The sequence below is a fragment of the Lissotriton vulgaris genome, chromosome 7 (genome assembly GCF_964263255.1).
Source record: "Lissotriton vulgaris chromosome 7, aLisVul1.2, whole genome shotgun sequence".
NCBI lineage: Eukaryota > Metazoa > Chordata > Amphibia > Caudata > Salamandridae > Lissotriton > Lissotriton vulgaris.
In genome coordinates, this window is record NC_141695.1 from 505,733,968 (window position 1) to 505,755,892 (window position 21,925).

At 44.2% G+C, this 21,925-nt stretch overlaps 1 protein-coding gene across 2 annotated transcripts in view; it reads right to left on the reverse strand.

The window, feature by feature from the left end:
- The window catches only part of SHISA6 (shisa family member 6), a 1,105,137-nt gene extending 1,089,862 nt beyond the window's left edge, over positions 1–15,275 (reverse strand). The window contains exons 1-2 of one of the 2 annotated variants that reach the window (XM_086928730.1): positions 15,190–15,275; positions 13,262–14,302 (exon numbers count right to left, since the gene is read on the reverse strand). In XM_086928730.1, the coding sequence (XP_086784856.1) occupies positions 13,262–13,824 (563 nt within the window). In that variant the 5' untranslated portion in view covers positions 13,825–14,302; positions 15,190–15,275. Of the gene's footprint in view, positions 1–13,261; positions 14,411–15,189 lie in introns of both variants that reach the window. The other variant, XM_086928729.1, reaches the window with a different exon arrangement.
- Positions 15,276–21,925: the final 6,650 nt, after the last annotated feature.

Sequence of the window (21,925 nt, forward strand, 5' to 3'; positions counted from 1 at the left end):
GTGCTAATCCCACCCTGCTCCCTTTAAATACCCCTGCACCCCATAATCATAACCCACCTTTACTCTTTAAAATACCCCATCACCCTTAAACACTAACCCATCTTAACCCTATAAATATACCCTGTACCCCAAAACCCAAACCTATCCCTAAACACGAAAAATACCCCTGTACCCCAAAACTCCAACCTAGCCCTGAACCCTATAAATACCCCTGCACCTCAAAACCCAAACCTACCCCTGAACCCTAAAAATACCCCTGTACCCCAAAACCCAAACCTAGCCCTAAACCCTAAAAATACCACTGTACCCCAAAACCCAAACCTACCCCTGAACCCTAAATTACCCCTGTACCCCAAAACCCAAACCTAGCCCTGAACCCTTAAAATACCCCTGTAACCCAAAACCCACAACCTACCCCTGAACCCTAAAAATACCCCCGTACCCCAAAACCCAAACCTAGCCCTGAACCCTTAAAATACCCCTGTATCCCAAAACCCAAACCTACCCCTCAACCCTAAAAATACCCCAATACCCCTATACCCCAAAACCCAAACCTAGCCTGAACCCTAAAAATACCCCTATACCCCAAAACCCATACCTATTCCTAAACCCTAAAACTACCCCTGTACCCCATAACCCAAAACTATCTCTGAGCCCTTAAAATACCCAAACACCCCAAAACATATACCTCAGTACCCCAATACATGTACCCCTATACCCATACATACCTTATCCAAACGTTAAAAAAACATGCTTTTACCATTCATGCATTTACAACGAATTTCGTTGTAAATGTATGCATGGTAAAAGCATTTAAAATGCAATGCCATGCGTTATAATGGAATTGCGGAGTCATGGTACTTTCGTAATGAAAGTATGCGGAGTGATGGTATGCGGAAAGAAAGTTGCGGAATAATGGGTGTTTACTCTCCCCCGGTAAGTACATTGGTGGTACGGCGGCCCACATCTCCAGCAACATACTCATATTTTTTCACCACCCATTTGAAAAATGCACAGGTCTCTCTCATTGATGGCCAGCACCGACATACACTTTTAGACACACCTCCCGCCACAAGTTCTAGAATTGCGAACTTTAGAGCTGGGGAGCTACGTTCGAACCTCGGCATCAGCTCAATATCCTGTGATTCCAGGCAAATCGCTTTGTCTTCCCGTGCCTACCACAAATTAATGTGTTCTTCTGTAATGTAAATTGTGCTCAAGCCATGTTGTCGAGTTCGCGCTATATAATATTGCAAGGAAAAATAAAAAAGGGAAACTCGAGTTCACACACTACAGAACGCGCACTCTTAAGTGCACCAGCAGTGCACTGTGAATCGGAGCGTTTCACAGGCCTGTCACAGATAAGATATGCTATCAAAACGAAATCCTACAAAACAATATACTACTGTCCGGCAGTAATTCATACCCAAACAACGTCGGGACGTGCTGCTAGTATATATATATTGTAGTTCAAATCTGCATTAACACTGCTCAAGTTGAACTAATTTACTGTTGTTTTTAAAACTAATGACTCATTTTAAAATATACCTTTGAGAGGCACAGGCAGTACTTAACTAAGGATTCAAAAGTATCTACCTTTCAATGCTCTACTCTGTCCCAGCTAACCGCAGGCTCCACAACTGTCAGAGGAGATTTGAGGCTCAGAGATAATGACAGGGGCATGGAGGGGTTTAGCTCCTACAGAAAGGGCTACTGTGGAGGGCATTGAGCAGGGTAACTGTGGAGTGTTGCTCAGTGAGGGTGAAGAAGAACTACATGATGGACTGCTCAAATCGCAATGGTGAACAGCAAGGAACATCGGCCGTGGACAAGGGGTGATAGATCTTCACTTCTGTTCCTCTTCAACATGAATGCTAGATTGCTAACATCACATGACATGACATGCAAAAGCTTAAGATAGTATGTTGATGACTGGCATGTCAAAGAAGAGGGGCGAACAAAAGGCACACTTGAAAATATTATCATCCCTGGGCCTCCAGACTATCAGGCTGGAAAGAGTAGAGACTCAGAATAGACTGATGTGTGAGTGCTCTTAAAAAGACAGAAAACACTAACAGCTTTGATGGATGTGCTACCTTCAAAATCCAATAAAACTTAAAGTAGGCTTATGCCTAAAAAGTAGAATGACATATATTATGGCAAGGAAGCTGAAGGCTAACCCTGTAGTATTACTAGCATCTGTCAAAAAATAAATGGGCTAGGAACTGACCAAGAGGTAAAATATGAAGAACTCCAAAATCATGCAGTAGTTTCCACCAGGGCGATAGAAGTTGTGGAAAGCTTGGAACAGAGTATGTCAAGGTGTAAAGTTAGGGATCCTTGAAGTGACATCAAGGCCTGCGGCTGAAAGCAACTAACATGAAATGGAGGCTTTTGTTTGTAATCTGAATATCCATAATTGGAGGAAATATCAAAGGGCATGGGCTTCTACAGAGCAAGAAATAGCACCTTAGATTTGTGTAATGCAGAGAAAGGAAGTGGGATCTGTATTCTCTTAGTTGACGAGAGAGCTGGATACTCAGCAATCTGCAACAACTGGCCATAAAATGAGAATGTACTGTAAAATGAAAAGAAATGTTATGTTTCCAGGCTTGTCATTTGAAGGGGTTGTTCAGGCAGTGGTGTAACGAAACTTGAGGGGAGCCCCCTGCAAAGTGCATGGAGGGGGCCCCCACACTCCGGACCCAGTCATAAGCTCTCAGGTCAGAGGTCTGCTGCCTGTGCACAGTGCCAGAAGGGGGCCCCTGGAGTTCAGGGGCCCCCCACAGCATGGGGGACCCCCACACTGCATGGGCTGCGGGGGCTACCGTCACACCACTGCTTTCAGGAGCTGAGCGGGCCATTACGGCGGTGCAGGTCTAGGCCAGGTTCCTCTCAAACTAATGGCTCAGAGGGAACAATGTCAACACTTCTAGAAACAGCAGTTCAGTGTCAAAACTTATCTGCCATCATCAAAGATGATTTTTCTGTGGGTGTGAGAAGTTACAAGGTGAAGAGCTTCACAACTTCCATAAATGTTTTATTAAATGTCAGGCAAAACTCCCTTTTATCACATTTTTTACACTTTGTCGGCTTTGCACATCGCAAAGCTGGCAAAGTTGATAAAAGGGAGCTCCGCGTGACAGCAGGAATATGCTTGGATACTTCTCAGAGCTGCTCTTGGGCTACTCAACAGCTTGGCTATGGAAAATCATAACCAAGATGAATGCCTGCCTTCTCTGCCCATCAGTGGTCTTAACCTGTAGGATGGTGCATGACCACCACAGCATTTCCCCCCTGGTGCTCAGGCTTCGAGTACCCCTAAGTAGTCGCGAAGAAAACTTGCTCTAAAAGCCATTAATCCTGTACCCTCATGTCCCACCCTTCTCCGTGGGACAACCAAGTGCTGGGAATCAGAGTCAAGCTATGCGACATATTATCAAGAATGGGCATAACATTATCGCCGCATTAGCGGCAGGAAACTGCCACTAAAGCGGCGATAAGGAGCTTGATAATATGCCCTAGAGAATTACAATAGAAGCGCAGGTTGTAGGTCCTTCCCACCAGAAGCTGGGCTTCCATTGGAATTCTCTAGTGCATATGATCAAGCCCCTTATCGCCGCTTTAGTGGTAGTTTTCCTGCAGCTAAAGCGGCAATAATGTTACGCCCGTTCTTCATAATATGGCCCTAACCTCATCAAAAGTAGGGCAAAACCTGAATACCTGCTGTAGTAACCTTATTTTGCACAATCTGATGGCCAATTTTGAATACTGACTCACTCCTAACATAAATGAATGCCAGGAGCACCCCGACACATAGTATGCCTTAAAAGATACAGTTCTATTCCTGGGCAGATTTTAATACATTGCTTAAGGAGGGCCCTGGCTAGCAGGATCCTATGCTTAAGCACCTAATTTAAAGACCACACGTTCTGCCCTTTTTCATGGAGGGCATGTTGTTTTTCTATTGGCTACATATAGATGAATAGGAAACATTGTTAAAGCTTGAGATAACACATGAATGAAAAAAGTGAATGTTGCTGTTTGGTTAATATTTCTTTTATTGCTTGCAATCAAAGAGAATGAAACGTGAAGTTCTAATTCATATAGATGTCTAGAGCTGACATATATTTGAATTTGCTGGCCAGTATAGGGTTTGGTAGTTAGTTACTCAGATGGACTTAGGGTTGAAATTCTACTAGAAACGTTTTTTAAGAGGCATGTGTTGCTCTATCAATACTTGTGTTGTGAGATGACGCACAAAAACACAAGGAATCTCTCTAATTTACTAACAATCTTTCCCTACACTTCTTTTTACAGTTTGTCACAGTTGCTCTCTCACTAAACGTTTCTCCTTCTCATTTCTATCTTGCTCGGTCTGTCTCAGACATACTCCTGTATTCTCATTGTCTTTTCTCTCACTCTCCCTCTCCTACCTATTTTTATCTTTGACCTTCATTTTTATAATTTTGTGCACTTAGTGGCACATGTATGTGGAATAATCTTCCATCATTCCTCAAGTCCCTTAAGGCATGTCAGCTAATTTGCAATGTAAAACGCCAAACTGGATATAACACATATGTAACTCTTGAATGTCTTTGAAAAATGTCTGCTTTTGCTGTGGTAATGGAGGAAGGAAAAAAGATGAAAGGAGAAAGCAGAAGGGCCCCTGACTCTAGAAAAGCTCAGCTGATCACTAAGAACTGGTCCTCGAAAGAGTCCTAGCTGGGGAGATCAGGGGCCTCATTTATGACTTTTTGCCGTAGGGAAGCGCAGCAGGCCTTCCTGCTGCGCTTCCCTACGGCAAAAGTAAAGGGCAGAAATGCGCCGTATCTATAAGATACGGCGCATTCCTGTCCTTTTCCCCTGCGCCGGCGCACAATGGGCTGCCGTGCGCCAGCGCAGGCACCCTTGCACCATGGTGCAAGGGTGCCTGCGTTGCGGGGAAGATTATTTTTGTACAGGAAGGGAAACCTTTCTGTACAAAAATAATCACAAGAGGCTTTTCCTCTTTCTATTTGTGCTGTAGAATGCAGCACACATAGAAAAAGGAAATACGAGGAGAAATAAAGACATTTCCCCCTGTTGTGCCTCCTTCAGAGTTACGATTTCTCGTAAATCTGGGGCAGTGTCAAAAGGCCATGGATGTTGCTGGGAACGCCTCCAGCAACACCCATTGCACGCCCCTTTAACGCAGAACACTGCGTTAAAGGGACTGATATTTATCTGGCAGCAGTACGCCACAAAAACTGGCGTACTGCTGCCTGATAAATACCACGCTGGCTTCTGCGCCACGGAACTTTATGAAAAGTGAAGTTCCGATGGCGCAAGGGGCCTCATAAATGAGGCCCCCGGTGCCTAGAACAAAGCCTGAAATGCCCTGGGGCTGCAGGAGTAACCAGCAGGAGCCTCCCCAGCAGTTTGAGAAAAAGGGAGCCATTGTAACTTTTCCCATCTCCAGAGGACCGGGACAAGCTGTTAAGGTTTACCGGAGGAAATCACATCCTAAGTGGGAAAGAAAATCAGGTTTGTCCTACTTGGAGCTTTTGCTGCACTGAAAAGAAAGTTAAGAAGTTCCTTGTGGTGAAAGTATCTGACCTCGCTGAGCCCTGTTCTGCTGCAGCTGCCTGCCTTCCCGCTGAAGGTTATTTAGACCAAAATGAGTGGCTAAGGGCAATATGTATGAACTATTTTGGAGGTAGCACACTGCCCGATTTGCAGATTTGGACCATTTGAGACCACAAAAAAGCATTTGTGATATACAAAAGCCAAATTGTGAATCGGTAACTTGCTACCGAATTGCAATTTGGCTTTGCAAATCGGTGTTTGGAAGCAGTGTGTTTAGGGCACACCTTTCAAATATTGAATCGAATTGGTATGTATTAGTGTTTTGTGACCCAATTCCAGTTGCAAAATATTAATATTTTACTAACACCTCGAAGGCGGTGGTAATCCATTGGCAAAAGGGCAGAGGTCCTCAAGGGATGCCGTACCCTTTGAAAATGTACAAAAATATATTTTTTTAAGAGCTGGCTGTGGTCCCAAGGTCCACTGCCTACTCCTACAAAAAAATGAGACATATAAGTTTCATTTTTTTTAAACACATCCTGTTTACCTTAAAGGAAAATGAGCTGCCTCTTTTTTGTAATGCTTTATTTAAAAGCAGTCACAGACATGGTGGTCAGCTGACCCCAGCAGGCCACCATCCCAGTGATGGCAGCGTTTCCTAGAGAGTCATAAATTGCAATCTACCTCATTAATATTTATGGGTTAGGCCAATGTGTGACCCTCTTAGCAATCTCAATTTTTTTAGGTACATTCTTTAGTACATTAGGTATTGCGATTTCCTACCTTGGCAGTGATGTATCCCAGCAGCTAAGTGACCTCAGTGGCTACGAAATTGAGCTTTGCCCTGCACCAAAACTAATTACTACAGGAGGATCACAAAGACGATTAATGTACATCTGAAGGTGCCTTGCTAGCCTAAGCCTTGGATTTTACCCCATTGGAAGACTTTGAACTGCAGGGAAAAGAGTAATTCCCAGGGTAAAAACTTTGACCAACAAGACCCTGTTGGGTTATCTCAGCTTTAAATTACCTCTAGACCCCCGTCAAACCATTATTTTTCAAAGGCGCTTTACTTTTTTAGGGTCATTTTTTCCTATTTATTTGTATTCGTATTCCTGTATACCCTTATCCAATCTTAACAGTGTTGGTATAATCAGGCCTGATGACTTGTTCTCTATTCATCTCAACTGGTTAGGGAATTTTACTGTGTGTTATTGGCTTTGAAATTGTCATACAGCTTGAATTGAACGGGTATCCCTCATGGGAATTGCCTGCAGCTTGTGCCATTCCTACAAGGGATAAAGCAGAGTGTCACTCATACTTATGTGAAGTCTTAACTAGTATTTATCTATCAAGCAGGCAAGAGTTTTCCCTTCCCTGTTCAATAACCCACTTACTGACACTATGCTTTTTTCTGCGCTTTTCCTAGGAATCTCTGAAGTAACAGTAATCGAGGTCAGACTGCTTCGTGGGAGCGTTTCTTCTAGGCAAAAGGAAATGTTGCCCACTTGTCCATAGATACAAAGAAATGGGAATTAGGAATATGAAGGCATTTGCACAAGGTCACACAATAAAGACAACTGAGAAAAAAACATTTCTTCTCGATTCTCTTATCAGTGTGTTTGTTACTAAAATCATAATGTCCACACTTCCATTGTGCTAATCAAAAGGTAGCAAGATCATTCGTACCATGTGTGCTGCTTGTGGAAAGGAGCTCACAGATGTAGCTGCAAAGCATAGAGATTTTAGATGAGGAATTCTAACACATTAACAAACATTTTAAAAGGATATTGGAAACCGATTTTGTACATATATGATGTTTGTAAATTAAAAATTCGACAAAAAGTGTAGTTGAAATCTTAGTTGCGTCGTTCACATTTGAAATGCGAATAAAATATGGTATTTTACTTCTTAATATGTAAAAATAGCACAAATTATATGGAATTAGTTTGCACCACTTTTTTTCAGTTGCGAACAACATTTACTGAATTTACCTATCATACAAGCAATAACATTGGTGTATACGGTTTTGACCTGTTTTTTTTTTGCACCAGGGCACATGTGCACACTCTTAATAGATAAAAGTGTCAAACTGACGTTATGATCACCCAAGTGTAGTAGGGACATGAGTTGTAGCCAGTGCTTAATTAGAGCTGGTCTGTGGGTGCAGGCGGGACTCACCAGCGCTCAATTTTTTAAAACAGCCCTCGTTTCCCTCAATAGACTTCGATCAATGAAAAAGAGGGAGAGAAAAAAACAAAAGAGAAAACATGGGGGAAGGATACACTGAAAACCCATGACAAAAGGAGAAAGCTAGGATAAAAAAGAGAACCTGCAAGTGTGAGACAAAGAGGCAGGAAGAGCCTGGTGGTGGTTTAAACTTTAAAGAAGCATTAGATGGAATCAAGATTTCACAGCCTTGGGGTTCAGCACCCTGACATTGGATAGCACCGGCTGTGGGATTCTGAGCAAAACTTTGGGCCCCTGCATTATTCTTCTGCAAATTAAACAGCGGTTCTAACCACCAGGAATGATCCACAAAGGGAACGTTGTTTCATGAACAATGTATGGAAAATTTGTATTGATCTGGGCATACAGATTTGATTGATCTGTCAGAACAGTGAAACAAATCCATTCCCTTTCTATACTGATTTACACAGGTGAACAACACTTTAAAAAGTCACCATCAACCCGGCGTAGGTTCACTATTTTCATGTTCTTTGAGATCTATTATCTGGAACCTACAAGCCCTACTCTTCAGGAACACTTGCCTTTTTGGGAATTTGCAATACTGCGTTTCTCTAATAGGTCCTCTATTTTGGCCAATAAGTTGAAAAAGTCACACATTTACCTCATAAATGCAGTCGACCACCATACAATGAAGGACTGGGGATCGCGGATATTGTACTTTGGGATACTCAGATGATTCCAATTAATGTCTGGGTGTTTGGGGACTTTCAGGCGAGAACTCCCCAGGATCACCAAGGTTCAGTTGCAGTGGTGGTACCATGCATAGAAGATTCACTCCTGAAACCCGTTTTGTGGCATGGTTGATAGCTCCCCCAAGCGTCACAGCAGAACAGGTTCAGGGCATGGGACCTAACTGGCATTAGAGAGCTGGGGAACATCTGGGAAAACAATCACATTAAGTCCCACGAGCAGTTGACCTTGGAATTTTCCCTACATAAGTCCCAATTCTTTTGATATTTACAGTTAGAACACTTTGGAGAGACACATCATCACCCAAATTGTCATTTCTCAATTTAACCCTTAAAAATCAAAAAGGACTATGAAGCAACTAGGGAAGGATGAAGTTTCCAGAGTACACATGTCACTAGTCCTACCAATTCAAGGTCCGAAAGCCTCATTCGCACTATTTCATCACGCCTCCACATCATGCAATTTAAGTACATCTGCTGAGCTTAAAAGTAACCTGAAAAGCCTTGGAAAGTGAATGGATAACTTTATCCACATTATATGAGACGTATAACAGTAGTGGGGACCTGAATCCACGCTATCGGATTGCCCTACCACTCATGATTGCTGTTACAACTGCAGATTACACTCCAAAGGGTGAGGGCTGGTCCGGCTCTACTGAACACCAAAACTGCCATGCTGGGATTCATGGACAAGATGGGAGAACCCAGACACTTATAGTGAGGGGTACAACAGTTTTAAAACGGGAGTTTGCACAATACTTGGATACGGACACCACATTCCCTGTGTCTATAGGGTTAGGTGCCACAGCTGAAGATGCAGTGTATAAAGCCAGAGGAGGCCCACAAAAGCGCAGGAACCAATATTTCCATACCATACCTCTGCTTTGAAACAAGGCCAGACCAACATCCTGCAATAAAAGATTAGGACATATCTGTGGGGGCCTGAGGTATATGAAATGGGAAAGGCGATCTTTTGCTGCAGATTGTGGCAGCTAAAATGTAATCAAAAGAGTTCTATAAAAAGAAAAGGTCAGAAGTGTGACGTGGTTGCAGATCTGTGGTCTCGGCGTTCGGCTTATGTAAACCTATTACCTGAAAATGAAACTTGACGGCGGGGGGTCGGGGGGGAGTGAGTGAACTGTCACTCAGAGCACACGGTGGTGGGTGGAAGTAACCAGAGCCACCCTCGCTGGAGGGAAGCAGCGTGGAGTGAATGTAGATTCCGGGGTGGGGCGAGGGCGGTGTGTTGGGGTGGTGGGGTGTGAGAGGGGACAGAGGGGCAAAGGGGGCTGGCGGGAAGGTCAGGATGCAGAAACATGCTTCTTCGGCAGTGACCACCAGAGAGTCGGGGGGCTTTGGGGGAAGTGGGGTGCCAGTGCACTTGTTCAGAGTCTCTACACAATTAAATGCTACTGCACAATCTCACAACTGACTCAACTCACGGCTAGTGTGATAAACTGAACCTAAGGCAGGCTTTATATTCCTTGGAGAATAAACGTTTCTAATACAATCACCCCGTGGCTGAGTACAACACTTCGTTGTCTAGTAGCATCTTGTGGCTAATAAAAGTTTGTGAAGTAAAATCCTCGTGCTGACCAGCCGATGTTGGACAGTGTTATCGGTGTCCCAGATCAGACAGGCCTGAATTGACCAACTGTTGACTGTGGCTCTTTAAAGAAAGCAAAAAAACGCCGAAGACCATCATTATGTTAGAGGAATTAACCGCTGCTTTACGGGCTCGATCGGCCTGGGTTGTTATGCTTACCACTAGACCCAAATAAATACTGAAACGGTGTATATGATCAGCAGGTGATAAGGAAAGAAATGGGACCCCGGATAAGCAAAGTTCCACCAGCTTTCGGGTTCAATAACCTAATAGGCTCGACAGATGTAACCTGATAATCGCAACCTCCAGCTCGGCGCCTCTCGCTGGTTACCAGGGTCACCAGTGACGCCTGGGCTGGTATTCTGTGATTCGGCAACAGGAAGATAACTGTTGATGAATATTAATAACTGGATTTCCATAATGTGCAAACTACAGTTGATGTTGTCATTACCCGGCATGTTTAATCGCAGATGCGACTAATATCCAGCGCTATTGCACCTCTTTCATCATCCTAGAAAGCAGGTATGGATCCCTGGCACTTCATAGGTCCATTCCCTCAACCGAGCTCCAATGGAAAGGATGAAAGGCTGAGCCAGCTCTGCCGAATTTCAAAGGGGCAGCACATAAGTGACCTAAGGCCTCATGGTAACTGTTCCCAGGACCTTTCCTTCTGACTCTGATAACTGCAGGAGCTGCCACACACTGGCTTTCCAACCCCAAGGGATCCTTCCACAGAAGGCAAACACTGCACTGCACTGGGCGCAGTGTCCACTTGCAGTGTGTGAACCCTGACAGGCACATTTAGGAATGCGTCCTCCATGGCAGCAATTTGTGGAACCGGGGAGATGTCTGGGGAAGTTCAGGGGCTCTGCAAAATCACGTGTGATCCACTTCAAGGAACTGCCAGCGCCCCACTCCGTACAGCACGGAATGCCGAGGACTGTCTTTTTTCTAGGCCCATCTAGTTTTCACAGGACAGGGAATTGAGCCCAAGGATGTTAGGTGATTTGCCCAGGACCACACAATTAGATCAAGTGTGGAACGTGATATTAGAATTTAGCAATTGCTGGCTCATCCTTGCTCTCCGTGTCCTATTTGCTTTCATCAGTCAAATCCCATTGGTGTGCATTGTTAGCAAGCCCTGGAACCTTGAGCTGTGTCACTGGAGATGACTGTGGACGCCATCCAATGCCCCTCATGGTGGGAGCAGCATAGTATGTCTATGCGTGTCTATGCGCTACATACAGCATGTGCTGCCAGGCAATGCATTCATTGTAATTGTAGGAATATTGGTGTCAGTAGGAGGAAAGCTTTAATCCCCATTTCTAATAGATATCAATGTTTTTGTCTTAAAAAAAATGCTCAGTATCTCCTCTTCCTCTCCTCCCATTCCTTTAGCCCTTCTTCTTCTTTTCTTGTATCCCCCACCCTCTATTTCTCTTTCATTAACCATATTTCTCTTTACCATCTATCTGTCTTTTTCTTATTTTCCGTCCTTCTCTTCCTTCTTACCTCCTTTTAGATCAGCCTCCCTCTCCCGATCCTTCTCTATACTTCCTCTTTCGCTACCTCTGTCTCACTTTGTATTTCCCTCTTCAGCAATCCTGCCATCTGCACACTTAAATCCCTATTTTTCTGCTCCGTTCTCTTTCTCCTCTGCCTCTTCCTGTCCCTTCTTTTGCCTCATTGTCGCTCGATCATATTACATGATATAACTCATATTATGTATTATGTGACCGAGCTTTATACTATCACAGGCTATGTTTTCATAAGTATAGCCTGAATGGGCATTCAAGTGATTATTTTTGTAATCTACGTGTATATATGTTCCCTTGACAACCTTACTTCTATCTGGGGAGAGCGCCATATAATTCAGTGTTTACTTGATTGAATGAGGTTTACTTGTGATTCATTTGAGAAGGTGTCTTTGGTGCGACGGAAGATTAAAACACGAGATTAAATTGAAGACAACAGATGATTGTGCTGCAACCTGGTGTGATTAATGGGAATACACAGCAGAAGGAATAGCTAAGTCAGATTCTATTATGAAGAAAAGCAACTAGGCTTAATGCCCCAAGTCTAAAATAAGCAGGTCTTAAACATGTAAGCATGTCCAGAACCCGCTCCTTTAATTAAAAACACTCCTTTTTAATCAGTTTCTTCTCTTTAGTTATTCGAAGCAGTGATAGGCCGGTGCCAGCAGTCTGTGGATTCTGAGATATACCGACTAATAAAATGGGGAGACCATTTGATCGTTTCACTGATACAACAAGCACTGCCGTAGACAGATGAGCTACACCTGAAATAGGCTTGCCAGGGGTAGTACGTGCTATACAGAGGCAATTCTAGTAAAATACTTTTTAGTTGTTGCATTATCAATGTCAAAAAGTGCAAAAATCTACACTTTTTTCCTACACAAGACTTTAAAGTGCTGTTAGGCTCTCGGGGGATGTTTGTCCGATGCGAGAGGCAAGCATTTAAATACAAGCAGTAGGGGGGAAAACACCTTTCTAGATGTGAGTTTGACCTAATAAAGAGAATGCTAGGTTGCCGGGACATCGCGTGAGCACAAACGTGTGTGTGTATTGTATTTTTGTGTATGTGTATGAATTTTCGTGTGTGTGTATATGTCTGTGCTTTGTCAGATTAGGAGGCAGGCAGTTTAGAAAAAGGGAGATTGACCCATTGACCTAAACTGGCACACAAAAGTGACTTCCTTCTTCCAGATGGAGTCTTCCCTGGAAGAGGTGGTTATATCCCCTCAGTCACCATTCAGAATGAGCCATGCAATGGCAATGCATATGCTCGGTTACTTAACATAGGGCTACCATATTTGACAGATTAGGGAACAGAGGTGCATGGAGATACAGTAAATAATCTAAATTCACACAATTTGTGAAGTGAGCACTCTGGCATTATATTTCAAAGAAGTCTCAGGGCTGCTAGACTGGCACCTGATGTAGCAGCTAGAAGCATTGAGCACTGCACAAACCTTAACTAGGATAAATGAAATACAATAGTACTGGGATGTTCTGGATCCTTTCGCAGTACTTACTCATTGGGCCACGTCTCAATTAGAAAGAAGAGCTATCGTAAAGTATACAGGAGGTGAGTTGACGTTTCATGACCATCCGCTATCATATCTTACCTGTGGATATTCATTTCCCGAGGCGGGCGCCTTGCCTTGTCGTAGGCCACTTTGGCAAACACCGCTGCCATGATGACAAAGGTAATAACCCCACAACTGATGTACACTGTAGTGTTGGTCTTGTCCTTCTCAGGGTCATATTCAACCTCCGGGTTCACTGTTGTGACCTTGGTGATGGCAGATTCGCTCCACACGGGGCTTCTGCAAGAGGGCTGGTCCAGCCTCTTGCTTTTGGTGTCACAGCAGAACCGGTAGGAGCACGTTCCGCAGCAGTAGCGATGGGCAGTGTTGTTACAGTCAAACTCTTTGTCCCACTGGCCACTGACATCATAGTAGCCCATGCACTTGTCATAGTTGAAAACTATGGGGGGCTTCACCTTACGGGTGACTACAACAGGAGGGAGAGCCGTGCTGTTGATGTCTTTACCCTTGGGAGAGTTGGCTGGTCTTCTGGCTGGCCCCAAGTTCTTGGCACCTTTTGTCCTGGCCCCCGCATCACAAGGGCCCATCACATTCAAGGGGTCCAGGTAGATCAAAAGAAGCAAAAAGTGATACCTTTTCATGGTGAGCTGCCTTGCGATTGACTAATCTTCCTTTACAAGGCTAAAGAGGACCAACTTTCGGACTTCCTTACAACTGGAAAGTAATTCGCAAATCCCAACTGTTTATACTCCTTTCACGAGAGGCGAGGGATGACAAGATTCCGGCTGTCTGTCTTCTTGGAGGCCTCGACACATTTACGGCACACCACGTGGTCAACGAGTTCCTGCCGCCTGTGCCTGGACAGAGGGCGCTCTAGCTTTTTGGCCCCCAGAGTTTCACACCCGTGGATGCGCCTTTCCTCTGCTCCTTAGCCGCGAGCTCTGGGAAGAAGCCATGATCGAGAGGGGAGGCGGCGTGCTCCAAGTGAAAGGATGTGTAATCCGCAGGAACCCCAATACGTCGGATGGCGAATCCTGCTGGCCGAGGGGCTCCAAAGTTTGCGCTCGGGGTTGGATTCCAGCAGATGTTCCCAGGAAGAAGTTGTGGAAGCAAACCATCCTGGGGAGAAGGAGAGATAGGAAGACTATTTTCAAAGACCGATTGCCAGCATTATGCAAATACATGAGTTTTAATTAAGGTTTTTGTATATCAAGTCTCCAGCGAGCCCTGCGATGGTTAAAAGACAGATGAAAGCAGAAATTATTCAGGACATGTCAAATGAAAACATACACTTGTGCAGTTTGCAGAACAATTACATTGCTACCGTGGGCGATTTTTTGCATTAGGGCTCGGAGAAAGGATTAGTAAGTAAAAACACGAAATAGCGTGTCTCTGGTGTGCTCGTTGCGCCGGAGAGACACCGGTGCTTGAGAAGAAAGCATGAGCAATGACATGAAGGGGACGCAGAAAGAAAAGGCTGAAAGCACCCGTGCCTCTTGGAATTGCAGCAACTGCCTGTAAAGACGCTGTAAGAGACCACACGGGCAGACTTAACAAATGCGCGGCCAGGCTGGGGCAACAGAACTCAGACTGAAATGTTCCCATGTTGGGCCAAGATGAGACCCCATTAGAACGCCTTTACGCACCCAGCATCCTTATTTGCAAACGCCGCACATGGTAACGGCGGACCACTCAATTTTATTCGTTACCCATACGTTTACATTACCTTACAACCCGTTTAATCGCACTCGTATAATCTAACGTGCTCCTTTTTGAACTGCACTATGTGGGTACCAGACGTGACCCCGGTGCACTATCAGACACTGCACTGCAAGATATGTCTGCTAGCTAGGGGCATCTCCAGACTGTCGGGAGACGGACGGAAAGGGGCAAGAAAAGTCCCACTTTTAACGGCGAAATAAAAATCTGAGCGGCGGAAAGGAGCAGGGCAGCTGCGGAGCTGCGTGCGGTCTCCCCGCAGCTGTCCCCGCGCGCTCCCCACTTACCATCATTGCCTGGGACTGCAGATGTTGTGGTGCCGGGAGGACCGCTCCTGCATGAATGGAAAATCCTGCTGCCTGCACTAGAGCGCGCGGCGGAGAGGGAGAGATGCCTTAGGCACGCCCACATCTTCCCGGCGTCTCTCCCTGCATCACTCCGGGAGCCACGTCACCAAGGCGCAAGCCCTAGCTCAGAAACGTCCCCCAGCCAGTTACCTTTCCCAAGGTTCACACCTGTTCGTGTGTTTATATTATTATTGAGGACATGTTGTACATGATTCGTGGCATCTTAGTATCTGACAGTGCTGACAGGAGGGTTTGCGCGTCCCTCTCAAGACACCGCTGGGACGGCGTTGGTTGTCATGCGATGGCAAAGTCTGGGTACCACGCTGTATTCCCCGTTGGGTCATGGAACTTGATTTATAACCTCAAACCCATCAGTCTGTTAAACCGTGTGACCCTCCTGGGAAAACCACGACATGCCCAGGTCTCCTGAATGTGACAAACGGAAGCGCCCAGAAGTCAAGTAAAGCCAGTTTAAGTCCTGCAAAATTGCAATACGATGGCATGTTAAACAGCTTATTCGCGCTAAATTATAAGTTGACAGAGGTGCACTCCCCCTACCCCTCTTCCAGCCAAACCAACATTACTGCTCAGGTTATGTAAATTCATGGCTGTGAACATTAAAATGCACATCGTGTAAAGGACACGCGCAGCGATGTTATGTAATTATTTTCACTGTAGATGGGCTGCGCACGGCAGGCAAATGACGTCTGTTTTCACAGAGAACAAGGAGGTGTACCCAGCAACGGCCGCCAATACTTTCTTACAGCTCCTCTGCAGCGCTACATTGCCGGGAAAGCTGGAGCGCGGAAGACGTGTATTGTTGAAAAGAGGCTGGGGGAGCTTCTATCTTGTCCTGGAGATGGAAAACCCCTGCTGCTCTGCTTTATTGTAGGGGGACAAGGTCAACATATTTCAAGGTCCAACATCCATATGGGACGCACGCTAGCGCGTCTGGAGAAAGAACAATCCATATGTCGCTATGTATAACTTTGCTTTGCACAGCAGGAACAAGAGTGGAGCAGCTCTGGCTCCCGCGTCCTTCTGGAAGGGGGTGCAGGGCCGGCTCTAGGCATGTGCAAGCTGTGCACCTGCACAGGGCCACCAAACCCCAGGGGCCACCACGCCAATATATATCCTTAATATAATAATCCTCTGAGGATGGATACATATTTGCGCGTTAGCCCCTGGCAGGGATTTGGCGGCCTCCGGTTCTGTTCCTCTTCCAACACCCTGACCCCACCTCTTCACTGGCCTCCGTGCTCCGCCCTGCCCGGACCCCCTCTTCCGGGGCCCGCTACCTACACTCCCTGCCCAGGGCCGCCATGAGCCTAGAGCCGCCCCTGGGGGCTGGGGCCCGATACGCAGATTATTTGCTTCAAAAAGACAGGTAGATGCATATGTGCATTCAGTTAACTGGTATATTTGCTTTTGGATGGAGTGGTTGATCTTCTAGCGGGCAATCCGTAGAAAACAAGTCTATCTCCACCTTGTAGAAAAATGTACTATCTTGTCGGCACCAGTGCAACATGTATTTCTGGGTGACCAACGCCGGACTTGGAAAGAAATATTTTGAATAATGAAATGAGGGTTGGAGGGGCTCTAAAAGAGGCGGGGAGGATTAATTAAGGGCTTGGCTTAAATACGTTTAAGCTAAAAACCAGGCTTAGCATAGGGTGCAGCCCCTCTGGAATTTTGCTGTTTCTATCATTGCATTCAGATATATAACACAACAAGTAACATTACAACTACAATAAGCCAGGACTTTTGGATTTACCAGGGGTTGTTAGTTTCACAAGATACATTGGCAACAACCATGTCATAGTTAAATAGAATATTGAAAATGCTTACACTCTGAAATGATGAGACTGGAGGAACTAATACGAGTCTCTTTCAAGTTACCTCAAAGGCAGTGAAGCGTGGTACTGCTTAAGAGATAAGATTATTGTTTCACCATGAGGGTGAGGGCAAAACTGGAGAGCCTGATAGGGACCCCTCTCAGTACCTGCTTTTTAGAGCAGCTGGTGCTGAGCACTGACAGGACCCAGCCCACTTAAAGTTCTGCCTGAAACCTCAGATTTTCACAAGCACTCGCTTTTCAGAAAGGAGCTGAAATCCCTTCACTTCAAACAGCCCCTAATGAATCATCAATGGTGTTTACCCGGATCGATTTGGGACAGATAATAAACCCAGCCACCAAAATAAAAGTCTCCCCCAACAATACCAAATCGGATAGGTAAAAAAAGTGTCCTATCTTTGCAATTCAGGGCCTTTTTTAACTTTTGAAGACACTCTGTATAATTGTTTTGCAAGGTATGGAAGGCTGCAGGCAATGTTTGTTGTAACAGTAGGGAAATCAACAGTAAAAACTGTCCAACAGATCATAAAACAGGCCTACAAACAAACAGAAAACTGTCCGATACAGTGACCTGCCTGGCCAGTGCAGATTACCATATAGGTCAGTCTAACCCTAGAGAGTAGCGGTTCCTGGAGGGAGTGCTGTGGGGCGGTGTGGAGGGGGAGGGGCAGGGTGGGTGGTAGTAAACTCCGGCATACAGCCGATCGGAGTTAGGTAAAGAAATAAATAAATAAAAGAAATTAAATTGCATGCATTGCAATGCCAAATGCATTGCAGCAGCCACATTTTAATTTGTTTCATTTATTTATTTCTTTACCTAACTCCGATTGGCCGTATGCTGGAGTTTACTACCCCCCACCCTCCCCCTGCCCCGCCCTGCCTCACCGTCCCACAGCACTCCCTCCAGGTGCCGCTACTGACCCTGGAGTATAGTTTGCTTGGGAAGCCCACCAGAGCCACTCAGGTGAGGCCACCTACAGCCACGGCCGGTAGTAGGTGTAACTGCAGGGCGGTGACGTGGGGAGGGGGAGGGGCAGGGTGGCGGGTAGTAATGTATGGATGACGGACTTTAACAGGTAAGTAAACATTTAAATAAATAAAACGAATTTCGTTGAGTGCACTGCATCACCAAATGCGATGCAGTGCGCGCAATAAAATTTGTTTTATTTATTTATATGTTTACTTACCTGTTAAAGTCTGTCATCCATACATTAATACCCCCACCCTGCCCCTCCCCACATCACCGCTCTGCAGTTACACCTACTACCGGCCATGGCTGGCCACCTACCTCTACTCCGATTGCGGCACAATACCTGGAAAAGGTTTGCTGTGTAATACTCCTTTAAGTTTATTTGCATGTTCAAGAAAGAAATTATCATAATGTATTACAACATAACATTGTTTACACTATGTGGGATAAAATACAAAAGCCTCAGACAGCAGTGTATCCTGAAGCAATATAATATACACAATGTTCAAACAGGATGCCACCCACCTTCAAGGAAAATCTATAGGAAGCTCTATAGATCAATGTCCTTATTCCAAGATTGTAAATTAGCAAATAGAAGTTAAAAAAGACTTTAAATTATATCTTCCAACAACAGCCAACGAAAGACAAATAAAAAAAAAATGCAGAAGAGACTAAGGGGCATATTATCAAGGGGGTTTATCTCTGCTTTTTTGGCTTTAAAAGCCAAGAAAGCAGAGATAAAATTATCTCCCTATTACCTAGCTGTCTTTAACACCAGTTAGCGACAGCTAGTAGGAGATAGCGACCATCTTGGGCCCCGCTTGGCATGTCAGTGATATTTATCACTAATGACATGCAAAGTGGGCGTGCCAAGATGTTAGCGACTGGAAACAGTCGCTAACATCGCTATCTCCTATTACCAACTTTTGGAGATATTCGCGCTAAGCGCGATTATCTCCAAAAGCTAACACCTGCCCCATAGCAGTTCTTAGCCATGTTATCCAATGGGAGGTGGATAACAGGCTAAGAGCATTAGCTCGGTAATGCATGAATATCGCGGACTTTTCAGCAATATTCATGCATTTCGGCCGATTTTTATCGATTAGGAGATAAACCTTGATAATAGCAAGGTTCCTAAGCGATAACAATCGGCGCAGCTCGGCGATAAAAATATTGCCGCTAAGCCAACATGATATGGTGACGGTACCTTCAAGGGATTTTAGTAAACAAAAGAATTTTAAAATAACTTAGAGAATGAAATCGTGTGGGCTTAGTAATTTCAACCCACTAGTGCTGGTTATGCAACAACAGAAATTCCATGTATTCAAAAACTGTCACCTGTTAGTAATCAGTGGAAGGAGAGAGCAAAGAGCGGGTGTATATAGACAAAAAGTATTTAATCTTTATGGTGTATATAGACAAAAAGTATTTAATCTTTTTTGAATCAAGTTAAAATATTGGGTACAAGATGAGCAGCAATAACGTAGAAGGGTAAATACATTAATTTATACAGTCCTTACTACATCAATTGCTAAAGCTTTTCTACCTATCACAAAATTAATTGAGCATTCAATGGTAGATAAAGCCACTTGGCTTTATCTACCATTGAATATATACACCCGCTCTTTGCTCTCTCCTTCCACTGATTACTAACAGGTGACAGTTTTTGAATACATGGAATTTCTGTTGTCATCATCATCATCAAAAAAATCAGTTCTTCTGAGAACCACAAACAATCCATCAAAATATGCGGGCCATTACATTTTACTTGTAGTCCACATGTGCACAGGCCCTGTTCATTCATCATTGCAGATTTTATCTTCCAATCAGTGTTGCTTGGGTTCAGGCCAACTCTAAATTTCAGGATTATATGTCTAAACTTTGGGTTAGGCATGGCCTCTATATAGGGGAATATCTGATTATTGGTCCATCCGTTTATCAAGAACTGGGAGGATGATTTGCTCTTCAAAAAACCTAAATCTTCTTCTCGGGCCTTCATATTATTATTAGCATGCAACACAGACTTTGGAATCTGGTGCCCGAACTCCATTAATCTTGTTCTAGAGAAAGTTTAACACATAACTTATTTAGCTTATTTCTAGCTTGGTAAACCCAATTTAGTTTGCTTTCCTCTATTTCTTTTTTACAGAAGTTTGCTATTTTGTGGCACCCCTCTCCATTCATTCTCTGCCAAAAGTTCAATGACGTTTGCATACCCTTAAAATTCCAGGCTGTAAGATGACATTCCACTCGTACCGCCTGTATCATAGTTGACGAGGGGAGTGCAAGGAGCTGTTTAACGCATTTGCCCTCCTCTAAGTTCCAATCCTATTTACCTCCCATAAATAAAACCTCTATGCCATATTGGAACTGTGGGCGGACCAATGCATTAAAAACCAATAGAATTGGCCACAGAGAGGGACCTCCATACTTTTGCTTACATTTTCTTTAAGGCCCCATACTGAGGAGAGAGCCTTTGATTTAATTGACTGTATGTGTTCCCTCCAGTTTACCTTACTGTCAAAACACATACCCAAATATTTATATTTATCCACTTCTTGGACTCTAACCTCTCCAAATTTCCAGGACAAGGAGCTCTCTTTTTTGCCCAGAACCATTATGTTGGTCTTTTCTGGGTTGACTCTGAGGCATTTCTACAGGCAATATTCATAAAAAGCATCCCGTTTTTGTTGCAAGCCCAACTCCGTCACATCAGTTATCAATAAGTCATCTGCATATAGCAGACAAGATATATGGGTCCCCCCATCTTGGGGCTTACACCACCTGCCCTGTTAAATATATTAGGCAAATCAGATAAAAACAGGGAGAATAACAATGGAGCAAGAACACAGCCCTGCTGCAAACTATTCATTATCTTAATTTTATTAGATAGGGTTCCATGGGTATCCAAGATAACCCTGGCCCAATTCCTTGAGTGCATTTCCTGAATGTAAGCAAGTACTGCCTTGTTGATTCCGATCTCTGCCAACACACTCCACAGTAGACTATGATCTACTGAATCGAAGGCAGCTCGGAAGTCCACAAAGCAGCAAACAGGTTACCTTGCACTTCTATAGCCTTTTTTGCCATTGCCCATAAGCTAAGACAATGTCGATGGTTGAGTAGCCCTCCTTGAGCCCACCTTGATTTATTGGTATCAGGTTATACTGCTCTGCCCTGGTTTTCACTACGCCTAATACTATCTTAGAAAAAACGTTCTCCCCCACATCCAGCAAACTTATAAGGCGATAATTCTGAGGTAAAGTAGCATCCTCTTTTTTATAAATTGGCCTAATGATAGCTCCTTTCCAACTATCTGGAAAAAACCCAGAAATTAAAATGTTTTGGAAGGTTTAAGAAGCTTGCCCACCAATCTATACTATTTTTTAATATGATTGCGGGTAGATTATCTGTCCCTGCCGCTTTAGGTAACTTTAGAGGTTGAATAGTTTCTTTTAATTTTTGAAAGGAGAAGTGTGGCCTTAGTAGTTCTGTTTCCTCAAACCTTATTTCCAGGATCTTTTCCCTATTTATACCATTATACAGATTACTCAAATGGTTGACCCAATCGTCTTCCCCCACTAAACACCGCATTTCCTCTTGTACGTTTCCCTCTTTTACCTGACGCCAGAATAATCTTATATTATTTGTGTTTATCGCTTCTAACATTGTATCCCAATTTTTAAACATATATTCTAATTTCCTGTCTCTCAACTTTTTTTTATATTCCAATTTTGCCACTCTAAGGCTCTCCATAGTTCCCTTATCCCGTCATTTCCTTAATCGTCTTTCCCATTTTCTTACCTTCAATTTTAAATTTCTACACACATTATTGAACCAACCATTTGTTC